This window comes from Dasypus novemcinctus, chromosome 2 (genome assembly GCF_030445035.2).
Source record: "Dasypus novemcinctus isolate mDasNov1 chromosome 2, mDasNov1.1.hap2, whole genome shotgun sequence".
Classification (NCBI taxonomy): domain Eukaryota; kingdom Metazoa; phylum Chordata; class Mammalia; order Cingulata; family Dasypodidae; genus Dasypus; species Dasypus novemcinctus.
The window spans coordinates 74,495,247-74,512,988 of NC_080674.1; the positions used below are offsets into that span (position 1 = coordinate 74,495,247).

The 17,742-nt window shown below is 39.2% G+C and overlaps 1 protein-coding gene across 3 annotated transcripts in view; it reads left to right on the forward strand.

The window, feature by feature from the left end:
* ARHGEF28 (Rho guanine nucleotide exchange factor 28) overlaps positions 1–17,742 on the forward strand; it is a 346,092-nt gene that overhangs the window by 279,315 nt on the left and 49,035 nt on the right. For all 3 annotated transcript variants that reach the window (XM_058310148.2, XM_058310153.2, XM_012523181.3), the window contains 6 exons: positions 2,708–2,830; positions 4,684–4,801; positions 8,185–8,439; positions 9,939–10,015; positions 14,995–15,173; positions 16,185–16,276. In XM_058310148.2, coding sequence (XP_058166131.1) covers positions 2,708–2,830; positions 4,684–4,801; positions 8,185–8,439; positions 9,939–10,015; positions 14,995–15,173; positions 16,185–16,276 — 844 coding nt within the window. The remainder of the gene's footprint in view (positions 1–2,707; positions 2,831–4,683; positions 4,802–8,184; positions 8,440–9,938; positions 10,016–14,994; positions 15,174–16,184; positions 16,277–17,742) is intronic.

Genomic DNA, 17,742 nt, shown 5'->3' on the forward strand with positions numbered 1-17,742 from the left:
AGATAAAATCTGAGTTACATGCCAGGAAGTACAATAATAGTATTGACATTTATAATTGCCCATGTGATTACTCTTATCAGAAGTTTGCCACTTTAGTCTACTGTCTAGTGTCCTTTCCTTTCAGTCTAAAGAACTCCCTTTAGCATTGCTTGTGGGGCAAGTCTAGTACTGATGTTTTTGCTTTTGTTTATCTGGGAATTTCTTAATCTTTACCACATGTTGAAAGACATTCTCACTAAATATGAAATTCTTACTTGGCAATTATTTTCTTCCAACACTAAATATTTTGTCTTACTACCTTCTTGTCTTTATGGTTTCTGATAAGAAATCAATATTTAATCTTACTGGAACTCCCTTGTACATAACATGTTGTTTTTCTCTTGCAGCTTTCAGAAGTCTCTCCCTGTCCTTGGCATTTGATAATTTGCCAACTATGTGTCTGGGTGTGGTTATCTTCAAGTTCAGCATGTTGGGGGTTTTTGGGCTTCTTGAATGTGCATATCAAGGTCTTTCATTAATTTTGGCAAGTTTTCTGCCCTTAATTCTTTGAATATTCCTTCTGCCCTTTCTTATTCTTTGGGATGCCTCTAATGTACATGAGATGGTATCCCACAGGTCTCTTAGTTTCACTTTTTTCTATTCTTTTTTTTTCCTATTCCTCAGTTGAATCATTTCAGTTATCCTATCAGTAAACCCATTCTTCTGCCAGTTCCAGTCTGCTTTTGAAACTCTCTAAGCAATTTTTCACTTCATTTATTGTGTTCCCCACTCGCATTGTTTGTGTTTGGTTCCTTTTTAAAAATTTTTATTCAGATTTTTATATTGTTCATTGTTTTCCTGGTATTCTTTAGTTTGTGTTTTCATGTATCTCCTTGATCATGTTGAGGATCATTTTTTAAAGTCTTTGTCTGGTATGTTCAACATTTTGTCTTCTTCACTGATTGTTTCTGTTTTTATTTTCGTTCTTTTGATGGGCCATCATTTCTTGTTTCTTTATGTTGCAATCATTTGTTACATACTGTACATTTTAATTTTTTAGAGTGTTATTTCTGAAATTTAGTTCCTTAATTTTGTATCCAACTAGTGGTATGAGAGTGCCAAGAGCTAACAAAAACCAAGCAACCAATGGGAGAAAACACCTTAGACAGTTTTGCAAATTGGCTCTGCATTGGCCAGTGATCTCCTTCAGAATTTAACCCCTCTATCAAGATGATCAGCATCAAGTGATGATCTTCTTTTCTCGGCCTATATCTTGTGCTCAGTTTGTGCTTGCTCCTGGCCTCAGGAATTCCCCCACTTACAGGAATCCAAATGTCCCTTCTATTCTCTATGATATAGAACATCACCCCCTCTTGGGAATTTATTGTGTATCTTGAAGCTTGTAATCCTTTGACCCTGAATTCTTTGACCTAATTGTTTCTTACACTGTGCTAGCTGCCCCCAAGCTGCTTTGCCTGCTAGCCAAGTTCAGGAAGGCAAGCCAGAGACAAGTTTCCTGGCTCACAATTTCAGGCTGCCACCCAACTGCTTGGCACCGACATACAGGCGTCACAGTATGCACATAGGGCTTTCCCTGCTCCCTCTGGAAAAGGACCAGGGACCAGCACAGACTGGTTCCACACTGTATAGGGGAAATGTTTGGGGTGGGACCAGAAGGGGCTCTGTGAGCTCTTTTTAAATCTGTGATTTCTTGATTCAGCACTCACCCAGTTATTGCAACCCTTCAATTGTTTCCTGGAATTCTCAGGAAGATGGTTTTGCTAGTTTTGGCTAGTTGTTCAAAGATTCTGTCGGGGAGTGGCATCATGTAGCATCTTATGCTGCCATCTTGGTTGACTGGAAATAGCTAAGCAGTTTTTATCTTTGGATTCACAGTCCTTTGGGACTGTGATATTATGGGCCAGTCTATCAGGGTCTAAGAAAAAAGAGGTTCTAAGAGGGATACGTTTGGTTCATGATAATGCTTTCCAGACAAAGGAGGAGTTCTCTCAAGATGCCTGGTAATGCTATCTGTGAGATCTAGGATATTAATAAAAGGAATATTAATGGCAGGAATTCAATTGTTAGATGTTTCAGGTTTCAAAGTATAGATGGAATTTTGTGCTGGATTGTTTCAGAAATAGCTCCTTTGAGACAAGGACTAAATTGAGGACAAATTCAGCTTTTTGCCATTTGTGGTAAGCTTTGCTCCTTTACAAAATTTTTTGGCCATGTCCTCTTTCGGTGTGCTGACAAAAATCGAATTCTTACCTGGGGACTGAGTCCATGAGCATAGTCAGTTAGACAATATAAATGCCAAATGGTGATTTCTTTAGGAGGCCAGACACTCCCGGGGACTCCCAAATGTTACCACATGCTCTTCTTTCAATATATATAGGTATTAAAAACACAAATTGAAATTATAAATTTGCATAAGAACTGAAAAAGAATAGACAATATCAAATATTTTTCATTTGGCTGTGTATTAATTGAATTAGATGGAATATAAAATAAGCACATTAGGTTGATTTCTTCCTCTTACCACTAGATTACTTCCTTTTGTTTTAATTTTTAAAGTATCTGGAAAAGAAGGAGTTGTGTTCAGAATGTCCATGATGATTATTCTTGTATTTGCAAAAAATTTATTGAACAATATGAAAATTGCATGCTCCTTTCAGTACTAAGAATGGACTAAATTTATAAAACATCATTGAACTGTTTTTGTCAGTTTTCAGAAGAAAATGCAACTAAAATGAAGAAAATATATGGAGAATTTTGTAGTCATCACAAAGAAGCTGTTAACCTCTTTAAAGAACTCCAGCAGAATAAAAAGTTTCAGAATTTTATTAAGGTAAGCATTTTAAAACTCTATTATAGAGTGGTTAACCAGCATGGGGAGATAGTTCATGCTTGTTTCTTCCGTGATTTAAACAATTTTCACATGCATGTGGTACTTTTCAGGGGAAAGAAAAGGAAGTGGTAGGTTTATGGCAAAGATGGAAAGTACCTTTTGCTGTGTTAGTAAAATATTTTTCCTAAATTATTTCCTTTCACATCTTATATATGTGAAGCCATGTCCACCAAGCTTTTGAGCGTATTTATAGTATTCTGGGAAGTTATTTTATGTCCCAACAGGTTGTAAATCAGAACCAACATAAAAATCAAGGCAGGATTCATTCTCCTGCTTGGAGAATGGGAGCATGTAGGGTGTCTGCAGAGACAATATTTGACACACACACGGGGAAGAGACAGCTTTTACTGTTTTTCTGTTTTCTCTCTTAACTGGGCATTAGGTAGAGAATTACAGAGTCATGGAGTCTCAGAGGTTGTAGGACCTTTGGCCTTCATCCAGTTCATTCCCCTCAGGTGAAAGGCTTCTTCATCACTCTGAAAAGTGTGCATTTGGATTGTGAACACTTCCAGGATCATAAAGCTCCCTGATTTGATGAGTCTAGGTGCCAGAAGATTCCTCTTTAGGTATCTCCTAATAACTTCTGACCCTAGATTCTATATCTGCCTTTGTGGAGGCGAGTCACACAAAATAAACATACACACATGACAGACCAGGGTGTCCCAGCAGGCATACTTAAAACAGGAGCAGCAGCAACAAACCCTTGGTGCCGAGGGAAATTTCCAACATTTGTGAGAATAGAGAGGGTAGTACAGTGGACTCCCACCAACCCATCTCCCAGCTTCAATGCAATAACTCTCACCAATGCAATGCAATTCAATGCAATGCAATAACTGTCACCAAGTTATGGTCACTCTTGTTTTGTTTATATTCCTACTTTCTGCCCCCATCCCACCACCACTGGCTTAGTTTTCATCACATCATAGATATCATATAACGTCATCTGTAGTTATTTCAGTGTGTATCTCTAAATGGTACAATTGCTTTAAAATATTACAATAACATTATCATTATCACACCCAAATAAATTAACAGTTATTCCTTAATATCATTAAATAGCTGGCCAGTAATCAAATTTTCCTAATTATCTCATAAAACTGGATTGTTTAACTCAGGATCTGACCAAGGTTCACATGTAGTATGTGGGAGCTATAACTCTTAAGGCTCTTTTTTATCTAAATATTCCCCCTTCCCTCTTTTTTTCCTTCTGATGTATTTATTGAAGAAATTTGTCCTGTAAAATTTCCCACATCCTAGATTTTTATCCAGCATTTAAGAATGCTATCAGCTTCTCCTCCCTCCTTTTTTCATATACATGCATGTTGAGGATTTGAAAGCATAAGGAATACCTTGAGATTTTTCAAAATAAGCTGTTCTGGTTAGAGAGAAATGAAGTGTTATGACAAATAATGACAAATGCATAGCAAGATATGTTGGATAAACAAATAATTCATTGCAAACATATTCAAAATCTAACTAATTTCTAATTTTTTTTCAAGAATTTTACTATTCATGAATCTTAGCAGTTAAAAGTATTAGTACTTGCTCACTTTTGGAATAAATTGCAAATGCATCAGAGTAACTTAAAAGTTCTTTATCTTGGAGAGTTAGTTTTGAAATTAATGACAATGTATACAATTTAAATTGATGACAGTGCATCAAGTTTTAATAAAAATTTATGTTAGTTCTGATAGAATTATACTATTGTAGATTCCTTTTATTAAGTTCATACCTAAAATATAAATACAGATAGCATTTGTGTGTATGTAAAAATGTGTATGCATTTTCTTAAGCTCCGAAATAGTAATCTCTTGGCTCGACGCCGAGGAATCCCAGAATGCATTCTGCTGGTCACTCAGCGCATCACCAAATACCCTGTGTTGGTGGAAAGGATATTGCAGTACACAAGGGGTGAGTGATGACATCTGGGACAAGCATTTGCCTCTTTCATTAGTTTTAAAATAGCTGAAGTGTCCTAAAAAGTTATAAATTCTTGTGGTCTCTGATTCACAAATTTTTCCTATGGGGAAACTGTTAAAGCTTTGGATTTGGATTCATTTTGAGAAATTATCTTGTAATAGTGTGCCTTGGCCAATAGTCTGGATTCTTCCAAGTAGACCAAAACAAGCAGTCTTCTATATTTTCCCCATAAGCAGACTTTCTTAATACCTCATCTTCCTTTTATGTTCACAGCAGTCTGATGAAACATATGCTCCTGTCACTAAATGTCAACTCTCCCAAGCTCTGAGTTACTAGATTGAGAATGATTGAATGAAGGAGCTGGTTTTTTTTGACTCTGTCAATTCATCAAGTTCCAGGATATAATATTTGGGCATCCTTTAAGAAACTATTAATGCATGTGGCTGAATTGTAAGCTCCTTGAGCAATCTAAAACGCCTGTGAATTTCAGGTTCACAGTTGTGTCTTCAGTGCCTAGAGCAATGGCTGATATATAATAGGCTAGCAAGTAAATATGTATCAATACAATGAGTGAATAAATAAAAATGCCTGTTCTTCAACCTAGTTTATTGATCTTCAGCAAGAATTATGATTAAGGTGGTAGTACGTTTTATTAGCAAGGACTTGGGCTTGGAATTGTGTAAACTTGTGTGTACTTGGTTTTGCCACTCATTAGTTGGGCAAGCTAATTAAATGAGCCTCAGTTTTCTCAACTACATAATGAGAATAATGATCCTTATGCTATGACATTGTGGGGATTTATTTAATGAGATTGTCTCAGAAAGTGCTCAGTGCAATGCCAGTATAAACAAGATGCTCAAATGGTACCATTATTATGATCAGCTGACTTAGACAAGATGATTAAACTGATAAGAGCTTAGATGCCCATTCTAAAAACTTCTAATATTTAAACAAATATTTTCTTACATAGGAAAGTAGAAAAGCATAATTTCTTCTTTCTCCTTTTTTTTTTAGTAACATTTAAGATTAAGGTCAGAAACAGTGGTAACTTCTGTTCCTTGTGCCCCATTTTTACTCCAACTTAAAATTTAACATTAAAGAGAATATATAAAGAGAAAACTCATATAAATTTTGTTCACAACAAAAGGATAAAAATAAAATCAAGCCTTTAACTTGTGTTATATTTATAATATCTTTTTTTTTTAAGTACTAGAAACTGTCATTGCTTCAAGTCAGCTAGTGCTACTCCAAGAATCAACCCATGCCAAACTCTTGGTAAAATAAATGACAGTAACTATTTTTTCTTTCCTACTGTGTGTCAGAAAGGGTCAGTATGGGCAAACGGACTTTGGCCCAGTGGTTAGGGCGTCCGTCTACCACATGGGAGGCCCACGGTTCAAGCCCCGGGCCTCCTTGACCCGTGTGGAGCTGGCCCATGCGCAGTGCTGATGCGCGCAAAGAGTGCCCTGCCACGCAGGGGTGTCCCCCGCGTAGGGGAGCCCCACGCGCAAGGAGTGCACCCATAAGGAGAGCCGCCCAGCGCGAAGGAGGGAGCAGCCTACTGAGGAATGGCGTCGCCCACACTTCCCGTGCCGCTGACGACAACAGAAGCGGACAAAGAAACTAGAGACGCAGCAAAAAGACACAGAAAACAGACAACCGGGGGAGGGGAGGGGAATTAAATAAATAAAAATAAATCTTTAAAAAAAAAAAAAGAAATGGTCAGTATGACTTACGGCTTTCCAAGCATGGTCATTATGGTGGCTGAATGATGCCACCTCCTTTAGTCAGAGCTGGCCGGTGGTCAGTCATCGTTCTCCGTGGGCTTCTGGGACCATTGGTTCATTATGACTTTCTATCACAGCAGTGCTTCTCAGGCTTTATTAAGCATACCATTCATCTGGGGATCTCATTTACAGGCAGATTCTGATTCAGTAGATCTGGGGCGGAACCCAAGGTAAGCATATCTAGCAGGCTCCCAGGTGAGGCCAATTCTACTACACTTTGAGTAGCAAGGTATTATAAAATAGTAAGTTGTCTCTGAAGGTCAGAGGACTTTGAGCCTCTTCTTGGCCTTACACCAAGTTACCTTGTCACTCAACTTTGATTTTCTCTGCTCAACTTCCTGTTTTTGAAACTGCTCATTAGAAAAAAGAATCTTTTTTGGACAGAGGGTTGAGTACAGATAAACTATAGTAAAGCAGTGAAGTCTCTTCTTTCATGGACAGTGAAAAAGAAATATCTGCCTTGTTAAAGATAGATGTCAGGATCAGCTCTTGAGGTTTTCTGATAAAAGTCCCATACATATATACTTAAGACATTTAAAAACTAGAAATGTTTAGAAACTTTGGAGCACTTATCCTCATCCCTTTTGGCTGCCATTTCTAAGTGTATACTTCCTCTGCTGTAGGCTCTAGAAAACTTTTATTTTCTTTGCCTGTTTTTCTTTCATCTTTTACTTCTAGCACCTTCTGACCTCCTGAAATCTTCTCTTTCAATCCTATTCACCTCAGTAAACATCAACTGGATGCTTTTCATCATCATATATAGGAACTAGCTAAATTCACTTTCATCTGGAGTTTCAGGAGCCTATTCCAGAATCCCCTCCAGAATTTTCTTAAGATAATCTAGAGATTAGAGCAGGTGGCCAGTGTTTTAGAGCATAATAGCTGGAACTGATGACTATCTGTGCTGTTGGCATGAACATGGCCTGCTTGTCCATTAGGCCTGGTACCTCTCACCCATGGAAATGTTTTGATTTCTTTTAAAATCAGAAGGCAAAAAAATAAACTTTATGATTGAAGAAGGTGTTTTAATATATAATATTAATCTTCATCTTTATATCAGTACAGTTGTAAAATATAATTTCGAATATTTTTTTGATGAAGGAAGGGATCCAGGAGGGCAAAAGGCTTCGGGCCCAAGCATGTCACCTTGCGAGTCCATCTCTGAGAGGACTTGGCTTCGGCCCCCAGCTGGGTTAAGTTCTAAGAAACTTGTTATGGAGATCCCTTGATGACCTGTGTCTGGGAAGGTAGAAGGAAAGCCTAAGTTCGTATATGGCACACTCCCTGCTCTCGGAGAAAGTCCGAACTATCTGTGAAACTCATTAGACATTCTATTGTCACAATGTTTCAGGTGAAGCACTTTTGATAAGATAAATCTTTTATACTCAAGAGATTTTAAAGATTCTTTTTGGAAAAGGGAATGCAGAATGATTCTGTAGTATTTGAATTTAGCCCAGAATTTTTCCCGTGGGATTTTTATTATTTGAATGATACATTTAACTGTATGTGGAAACTAAAGAAAAAGTTTTATTTTTTAGCACTCTGCTTATTGCTTAGTGTTTCTACCCCCCTTTTTTTTCCATGTAGAAAGAACTGAAGAACATAAAGACTTATGCAAAGCTCTTTGCTTGATTAAAGATATGATTGCGGCAGTGGATTTAAAAGTCAGCGAATATGAGAAAAACCAAAAATGGCTTGAGATCCTAAATAAGATTGAAAACAAAACATACACAAAGCTTAAAAATGGCCATGTGTTTAGGAAGCAGGCACTGATAAGTAAAGGAAGGACTCTGTTATATGATGGCCTTGTTTATTGGAAAACTGCTACAGGTCGTTTCAAAGGTATTGTGACTTTAAACCAATTTTTTCTTTTCCCACACATGTTATTCATTTAACAGAAGACTGGAGTTTCAAAAGAAAAAATGGTCCAGAAGTGAAGGCACATGTACAAACTCTGTGTTAGTTGCAGATTTCTATAGGAGCAAGTTGTGAACTTGAATGGGCAAGCGTGGCCAACACTACAAATCTTTGGTAGGAGGTTGTTGCCCCAAGAAAACACCTTCATATAAATCTTACGAATTCACAAGTTTATGATGTTTGAAATCAGAGGATCTGAAAATTCTTCTAATTGTTGGCACAGAAAATATTATTCTGGCAAATGCACCATGTTCAGAATGAAGCAGGACACATGTACATCAGTTGTCTGCTATGTGCCAAGCCAGCCGGGACTCTCAGACCATTGAGGGGAGAAGCGGAAGGAACCCAGAATGTCATCTTTGCTAATGAGTGATAGAATGCACAATACACATGGTGACATTGGTGTCAGCTCTTCTTTAGTGCAACTGTTTGTCAATATTCACTCGACTCTGTTAAGCTGATAAGAGTCTAAACTGTTTACTTGGATTCTAAAGGACTGATTATGTAGTTTTCACACTGCCTGATTCAGGGTTTCTTTACCCTGGCCGTGCACGAGAATTACCTTTGGAGCTTAAAAAATTACCACTGCTCAAATGTTATCCTAGAGATTCTGATTTAATCGGTCTGGGGGTGAAATCCAAGCATGGGTAGTTTAAAACCTCCCCAGGTGAGTCTACTGTGCAGTCAGGGTTAAGAACCACTGGCCTAGACTCCTTGTTTTCAGTTCATTTAATAACTCCCTTGGAGAGGAAGAGGTGATAAATTCTATAATAGATACTCAAATGTTAATACCCATTGGAGAATTATAAAATTTTGATGGGGGTTGTAACTAATGACTGAAATTGTGATTTATTGATCAGCAACTTGCAACATTGATATTGAAAAAATATTAAATAACCACAATCACTATATCCAATTGCTCCATGTTATTTGCTCTTTTATTCATTTAGTTGAATCTACAATTTGTGAGGGAAGTATAAAGTCTCAAACCTCCCTCAGTCTAGAAGGAACAAAATAACAGGTTTACATATATCAGTCAAGGCAGAAGCTTCCCTCTAGCATTTTTAATTAAGTACTTTAAAAAAAAAAGTAATGCTTGCCCCATTCTATTAGGATCTTTTTTTATTGGCTATTTTTCTCCTATTTTGAAAAGAGCGAGATTAATTTTTCCTGAAGATTTAACTATAGCTATAATTATACACACAAATATGCACACTTAAATACATCTTGTCTGCTAAAGTATCTAGAGAATATAGATTTGACTAACAGATATTTTATAAAAGTTTCATAATTAGACTAATACTTAGCCTTTTAAGTTTTATTAAATTTATGTAAATTTCAAACATGAAATTAGAATATTTAATAAAGGCATTGAATTTAAAGTGTGGTTGCCTCATTAATATTAGTATTTTTTTTCTTTGAAGATATCCTAGCACTACTTCTAACTGACGTGCTGCTCTTTTTACAAGAGAAAGACCAGAAATATGTCTTTGCAGCAGTTGTAAGTATATGGCCATGTGATGCAGATTTTAATTGTTTTAATCCCACATTTTCTTGAAAAAAAATGCCTGAAAGTCCTAATGAAATAAAATGGTCACTAGCAAGAATATGCCCTTTGTTATTCCCGTTATTATTAGTGACTATAATATAATGTTCAGTCATGAGATTTAAGTGGGTTAAACTAGCATAACTTATCACAACCAAGGCTGGTAATTAGCTGGTTCGGCAGTTTAACCAGTTGTGAAAATACATTGAAATGCTTTTGTACTGTTTGGTAAGTAGTTACTGTCCAGAGGCACTAAAGCATAATAAGTGGCCTTAAATGTGTCCCAGTTCCCTTGATCCATTTCAGCCCCTGCCATCTCAGTTATCTTGGTCTCTCCTCCAGCGCCTGTCCTTACCCCCAGACTTCTCTAAGATCCAGCAACTGAAGTGTAAGCACTCTCCATTCCCCTTGGATGGTACCCTTGCCTCATCAGTTGCCAGCCCCATTCATTACTGTCATGGTCCTTCATCTGCCAAATAAGAGAACACCAAGCTGGTATCTACGGTTTAAAGAAGATTTTTTCTTTGGTCTACTTATTTCTTATTAGTAATGGTTACTAATTGCTAAGGTTGTTCATCTAATACCTTTGTAAGGTGTTAGACTAGTTTCGTTGCTGGCAGTTGGTTAGATTTAGACTTCAGTATAACCAGTGTTTTATAACATTGCCTACACAGCATCTGAGTGGTCCAAAATGACTCAAAGAAGGAAGATGTCCTCAATTCATTCCTTGTCAACATCATTGAGCATCAGGCCCTATTAAAAGAAAGAATTCAAGATACACATACCAACATGGACCATATAATGGTGGCTCTCAAAGACACTAGTGTTTATCAGCCATTGAATGATAGGATATTTGGGTACCATTAGCAGATGTCATCAATTCCAATTCGTTTTGGAAAATTCATAGTTTAATGAAGGTTCTGACATGGTGTTTAAAAAAAAACAAAAAACCCTGTGTGCCAGTGATGGGATTCTGGGGAGGAAGAAGGCTGGAGCATGTTGGGTTGGCCCAACAGCCTTCTTCATCCTGTTTGTCACATTCTCTCTCATCAGTGCACTGATGCTGAGTGGTAGAAGGGCAAATATTTTTTCACAGAGCTGCACCAAAGGATTACAGAGGACCTTAAACATAGCCCAATACCTGTAATCTGTTTCAATTGTTTACATTGCAAATTCCATGAGAATCTATTGATTTGTCTGGTAGCTTCTCTCTGCTGTTTACTGGGGAAACTCTGGAAGAGCCCGGAAAACTAAAGTGGGAAGGATGGGGCTATTTTGTTTGAGCTCTGATGGGCAGGACCACATTGGAAGAGAAAACAAATTCACATCACACCCTTACAAAGAGAGAGACCTGAAAGAGAAGAAAATCTTGCTTCTCCAGTAGTAGTAGTACAGGCCAAATGACCTGCTGATTGATCAAGAATTAGATACAGGGAAAGACAATAAGCTTGTTTTCTAGGACAACCTAGCATATGAATGCAGATCAAGCTGTGATGCTCAACTTAGGTCATGACTTGAAATATGGACCTGTCCCTGATAAAGGATCTTTTAAGGAGTTTTCTGTGCCATTTAGTGGCACATTTACCATTAAGTGGGGCATTGTGAATGCGTTCAACAAAGTGCCGAAGTGAAGGTAACCACAACTTAGCTTTTCTTGATAGAATGTGTCTGGGTATGGATTGCAGCAAAATATTGTTGCTGCTATTTCCTGAAGATGTTAGTCTGACATGCAGCTCTGTTCATAAAGGCCCACCAAGCCCTTGGCAGTATCAGGGAGCAAAAGAGAAAACATGTCATCCTTGAAGAGTCAAGTGCACCCTACCTTTTGATCTTACACATTTTAGTTGCATCTTTCTGACAGCAGCCCATGTGTAATAAATATCTTATAGTTAACATCTTGGAAAATTGATACATTTACAAGCTGTGGACAGATCTCTGGATTTCCTAGTTCTTGCCCTAGTATTTTAGAAAGTTAACCTCACACTAATGTCCACAGGTGTGATTCTCTGCTCCTTGTGCCCTTTAGAAAAAACTTATTTAGTAAATGCTTATCTTGCTTGTGACATATGACAGAAGATATCATGAATTTGGAAACTTCCAGAAAATAAGAGCTGAAAGTAGCAAGATAAATTTCTTACTCTGTTTTTAAAGAGGTCTCAGGTGAAAATAGGGCTAAGAGCCGAACCTATAAAATGAATAGGGAGAAATTGATGTGTTCACTAAATCCTGAGTCTAAATTTAGAAGGAATCTCTTGAATATCAAAGAAGGTCATTTAAACATGAACAAACAGTAAAAAAGAGAAAATGAACAAATAGGTGCGTAATTTCAAAATTTAAAATTATGAAGCAGTCATAAGATCTCACTTTCCAGTGGAATCCCTTATGAAATCACATGAAATCCCAAAATGGATATGATATAATAATAGGTAATAATAGGACCAAAGAGAGCAGCTCCTTTCCTCTTGCCCTACATCAGATGCCTTTGACTCCAGTGCATAGGGGAATTGGACAGGAAGTGAACTAGAGCAGGGCCTGTATCAAGGAGACAATGGAGTGAATCTGCAAAGGCCTGTCTCAAAGAGGAAGGCATTACTCAGCTGTAGCCGGTGTTTTAGGTGAGAATATAGACCCAATATTTCCAGCTTCTGTTTTTCCCTGGAATCCAGAAATCCAGATTTTTTAAAAAAGTAGAATCACCCAAGATTTGAATGTTGGCAGCCTATTTTAAAAACAATTTTTAGATGGTGTAGCACCAAAAAAAAAATCTCTGTAGGTTGATTAGGCCTTTGGATCACCAAATTTTTTAATAATTAAAAAGCCACATTTTTATTATCTTTTTTAAAAAAGATACATAGATCACACAAAATGTTACATTAAAAAATATAAGAGGTTCCCATATACCCCCTCCCCCCACCTCCCATTCCTCCCACATCCACAACTTCTTTCATTAGTGTGGTACATTCATTGCATTTGAGGAGTACATTTTGGAGCACTGTTACACAGCACGGATTATGGTTTATGTTGTAGTTTACACTCTATCTCAGGATATTCAGTGGGTTATGGCAGGATATATAATGTCCTGCATCTGTCCCTGCAATATCATTCAGGACAACTCCAAGTCTTGAAAATGCGCCCATATCACAATTCTTTTTCCCTTTCTCTGCCTTCAGCAACTACTGTGGCCACTGTCTCCACATCAATAATCCAGTTTCTTTCATTGCCAGAGTCACAATAATCCTGTAGTAGAATACCAGTAAGTCCACTCTAATCCATATTTTATTCCTCCATCCTAAGGACCCTGGGATGGTGTGCATCACCAATTTTTGATATTACTCTCCAAAGCAGAGGTGTTCCCTCCATTCCTGGGGGTTTTATTTAAATTCTTGTTCATCTCTAGTATTCCTATGATTAATATGGTAATTATGATTAATATAAATAATAATGAACATGTTTCCTGATGCCTTCTGATGGTGACTTAATTCTAATTTCCCTTCACATTCTTCACTCATAAAATATATTACCCCATCATCCTCTCTCTGTCTGTAACAAGAGCCATCTAGTTCAAATAGTTTCACTGTTGCTGATGTCTCAAGCAAACAAACCCACTCTTACCTTGTAAGGTGAAGAAACTAAAAATATTCAGTGAAACAAAGAAAGCAGATAAGTTCTTGGGTGGTAGATCCTAGTAGAAAAAGGGAGATAAACAGTGCTCAGGGTAGTTCCCTGATCAGAAGGCAGATCAGTTGTCTGTTCTATTGTGGCTTTTTTTCCCTGAAGCGACCCTCAAAAGAGTGGGCTGAAAAAGTGCTCTGGGTACACCCTGGCTCACGACTTCAGATGTGGTAAAGCTGTGTAATGGAGAGAAAGCAGGCAAACCTGTACTAAGAAGTCAGCCCTGAGGATGCAGAGGCAGCGTCTGGATGAAGGCATCGCGTGGTCCCTGGGGTTCTCCAAAACCACATACAGCAACAGACTGTAAACAGTGGTGGAAGCCATGATCCAGAGATCATTCGTATTTATCTCCTGTGACTCCTGCAGGCATTCCTTTAGCCGTTCTTTGAGTTGCAGCTACTTACCCAAGCCAATGTTGGATTAGTGTCTTGCTTATCTTAGAAGTGCACCCTGGAGCAGCACAGTAAATGTTGGCAGAGGGTGATGTATTCACAGCCTGGGTTCCAAAGGTGAGACGTGTCCCCTCGTGCCCTTGGGTGGAAGTATGTTAAATTTAGTTCTACAGACATTCATTGAGTGCCTGCTATGTTCAAGGCAAGGTGCTAGGCACATGTGGATGAATTAGACCCGCTTCTGTCCACCATGGGCTGACTGTTGGTGGGGGAAAGGGGCATTTGCAGGCATAAACGTGGACGTCGTGAAAGTTAAAATGTTGCTGCGATCCGTGCTGCAGTGACAGGAGAGGTGGTTATTCTTGGGGACTTGATGGTCTTGCCTCCCCGTCTTCTTTCACTTTTACAGCCCCCTCTGTGTGCGTGGGGGTTCTGTTCCCTTCACCTTATTGAAACTGAGTTCCTTTTTAACTCCCAAATACAATGGACTCTTCAAGGTCCTCTGTCCTTCTCAATTTCTTTGTTATAATATTCAATATACTATTTCTTACCCTCTGCCCTTTTAGAAAAATCCCTTCATCACTCACCACTGCATTTTGATTTTTCCTTCCTCTCTGACTGTCTTTTTAAGGTTGTTCTTTTACACCAAAATTCTTAAGGATAAACATTCACCCCTGCGCCTCTTTTTCCATCCTGTCTTCTTCACATCCTCTCCCTTGTAGATCCTGTCAACTTCTGCATCTCCTTGGAAAAGGTTGGAAGCGAAATAAAGATTTTTCCAAAACTGTTGCTTTCCCTAGGAAATGTCTTTTGAGACCTTTCCTTGAGATAGCATGCTGTTTTATCTGTACCTCTTCCTATTTTACGTAGGACCAGAAGCCATCAGTTATTTCCCTTCAGAAGCTTATCGCTAGAGAAGTAGCTAATGAAGAGAGAGGCATGTTTCTGATCAGTGCTTCATCTGCTGGTCCCGAGATGTATGAAATTCATACCAATTCCAAGGAGGAACGAAATAACTGGATGAGACGGATCCAACAGGCAGTAGAAAGGTAACATTGGCTTATGTCCATAATCTATAAAATGGATTTGATCAATTAGGAAGACTATTCTAACCAGTGTCTCCCTTGCATGAACACTTGGCCTCAGCCAGAATGGCCTGCCCTCTGCCCCGGGCATCCACCTGCAATAGCCCTCAGCTGCAGCTTTGTCCTCCGCACCTCCCTGCGTGCTCCCCCACCTCTCCCCTGCCTGTGCAAGACCTTCCAGCTTTGGTGCAGCTCCCACCTCGCCTACTTTGTGACTACCTGGTCAGTCGGGATGGTCTCTTCCTTCCTGAAATCCTTTAATACCAGCTTTCTCAAACATTTATTTGTTGCTGGTCCTGCACTGCCTTGTAGTTGCTATCTTCTTTTGATGTATATGTTTATCAAATTAGATTGAAAGCTCCTTGAGGGCAGGGACCGTGCCCTTTTGCCTAGCACCCAGGAGTCATTCAATAAATGTTTTTAAATTGGTGGCTCTAAGTGTGTGCTCTGTGTGCATTGCTGCTCTTTAATTGTGCAAGGACAGTTCTAAAGGGGGGTGGGAGGGTGGGGGTGGTCACCTTTGATGGTAATTGGATCAGTTAGAACTTTCATGAGTTATATGAAAGTTCCTCCACCTTGCCCCACCCAGCCTAGTACCCTACCCCTCAACTTCTGTGCTCTACCCCCATTGAGAACAGAAGGATTCATATGAGCAAGTGAAAAGTTCTTATTTTTGTTGTCCCTAATGCCAGAGTTAGTATTGTGGGGTGTGTGAATGTATGTTTTGAGTGTATATTTGTGTGTATGTATTTTCATTGGTGTATTGGAAGCCAGCATATACTGTGGACTTTAAGGACTATGTTATATTAGGTCCAGAAACCCAAATTTCTTAGACAGGAATTTGATGAATTCTTGCGATGTTGAACTTTTCTCTTTTATAAATAATTCTGTTGCCAAATTCTCATGTCTTGCTAACGAACCTGAAGATACTTGGATTTGGTTTCAGTTGTCTCTCCTAACCAATGTCTTTTAAAGTTGTCCAGAAGAAGAAGGGGGAAGAACAAGTGAATCCGATGAAGAGAAGAGGAAAGTGGAAGCAAGAGTGGCCAAAATTCATCAGTGTCAAGGTATGCAGCAGGCACCTCTGGCTGCCTGGCCAGGGTGGTCTCCTTGTATGTTGGGAAAGCCCAGGTATCATAAATGGACAATTATGGCTAAGCAATTAACTCAATTCTGTGCACCTAAGGCCCCCCAAAAAAGTACAGACACTAGAAGTGCTCAAATCTGATGACTCTCTCTCATTTTCTGCCTTAATGTTTAGAAATGTATACATAGGGGGCAGAGGACTTGGCCCAGTGGTTAGGGTGTCCATCTGCCACATGGGAGGTCCGCGGTTCAAACCCTGGGCCTCCTTGACCCGTGTGGAGCTGGCCCATGTGCAGTGCTGATGTGCGCAAGGAGTGCCGTGCCACACAGGGGTGTCCCCCGTGTAGGGGAGCCCCACGTGCAAGGAGTGCGCCCCGTAAGGAGAGCCGCCCAGCGTGAAAGAAAGTGCAGCCTGCCCAGGAATGGCGCCTCACACACAGAGAGCTGACACAACAAGATGACAGCAACAAAAAGAAACACAGATTCCCATGCCGCTGACAACAACAGAAGCGGATAAAGAAGATGCAGCAAATTGACACAGAGAACAGACAACTGGGGTGGGTGGGGGGAAAGGGAGAGAAATAATCTTAAAGGAAAAAAAAAAGAAATGTATACATATACATGAAACAATAATTTGGGACAGTATGCTGCAGATGAGCTTTGGAATTGCTGTCTGATGTCTAATTTTAGGTCCCAGTGCTGTCATGTCATAGCTATGTAACTTTGGGCAAGGAACCCAATTGCTGTGGTCCTGAGTTTCCAGATCTGTGAAGTAAGGAAATTAGATTAACTCAAGGTTTCAGCTCTGGCTGGACATGAGAATCAACAGAGAGGTCTTAAAAAACACTGCTGCCTAGACCCCATCCTCAACCAATTAAATCAGAATCTGTGGGAGGTGGGCATAGGCATTGGTCGAGGATTCTTAGAATTCTATGACATGTTGAAATCAGAGGAAAATGATGCATACAAAGGCGGTCTCAGAAATTGGATGTTTAGAAACGAAAACATAAACCGGTATCTTTGGTTTCAACCAGACTGGCAGAAGCTGGGGTCATTTCGGTTTTTGTATCATTTTCCCTTGTGGGTATTCACTCTTCACAGACAGCGCCGCCTCCATGTTCATTCCTGAGTTTAGCCTTAATAGAAAGCAGCTTGAATAAACAAACAATAGATGTGCTGGTGTCCTTAGGTCTTTGCTCACGCCAGTCCCTCTGCTGGACTTCTTTCCCCGCCTACCCTTCTCTCTTCTGTCTTCATCCATCCTTCAAAGGTCCTGAGTGTTTCTGGAATTAGGGGGACAGGAAAGGGAAGGAACATTTACAAGTGTGTTACTTACAGAAGAGATCATGCGAGCTTGGAGAGATGGCACATCCATAGTCACTAAGTGATTTGCACCTGGGTCTGCCCTACTCAGCCACTTGCACCTTTCCTGTTAGACCATACTTAT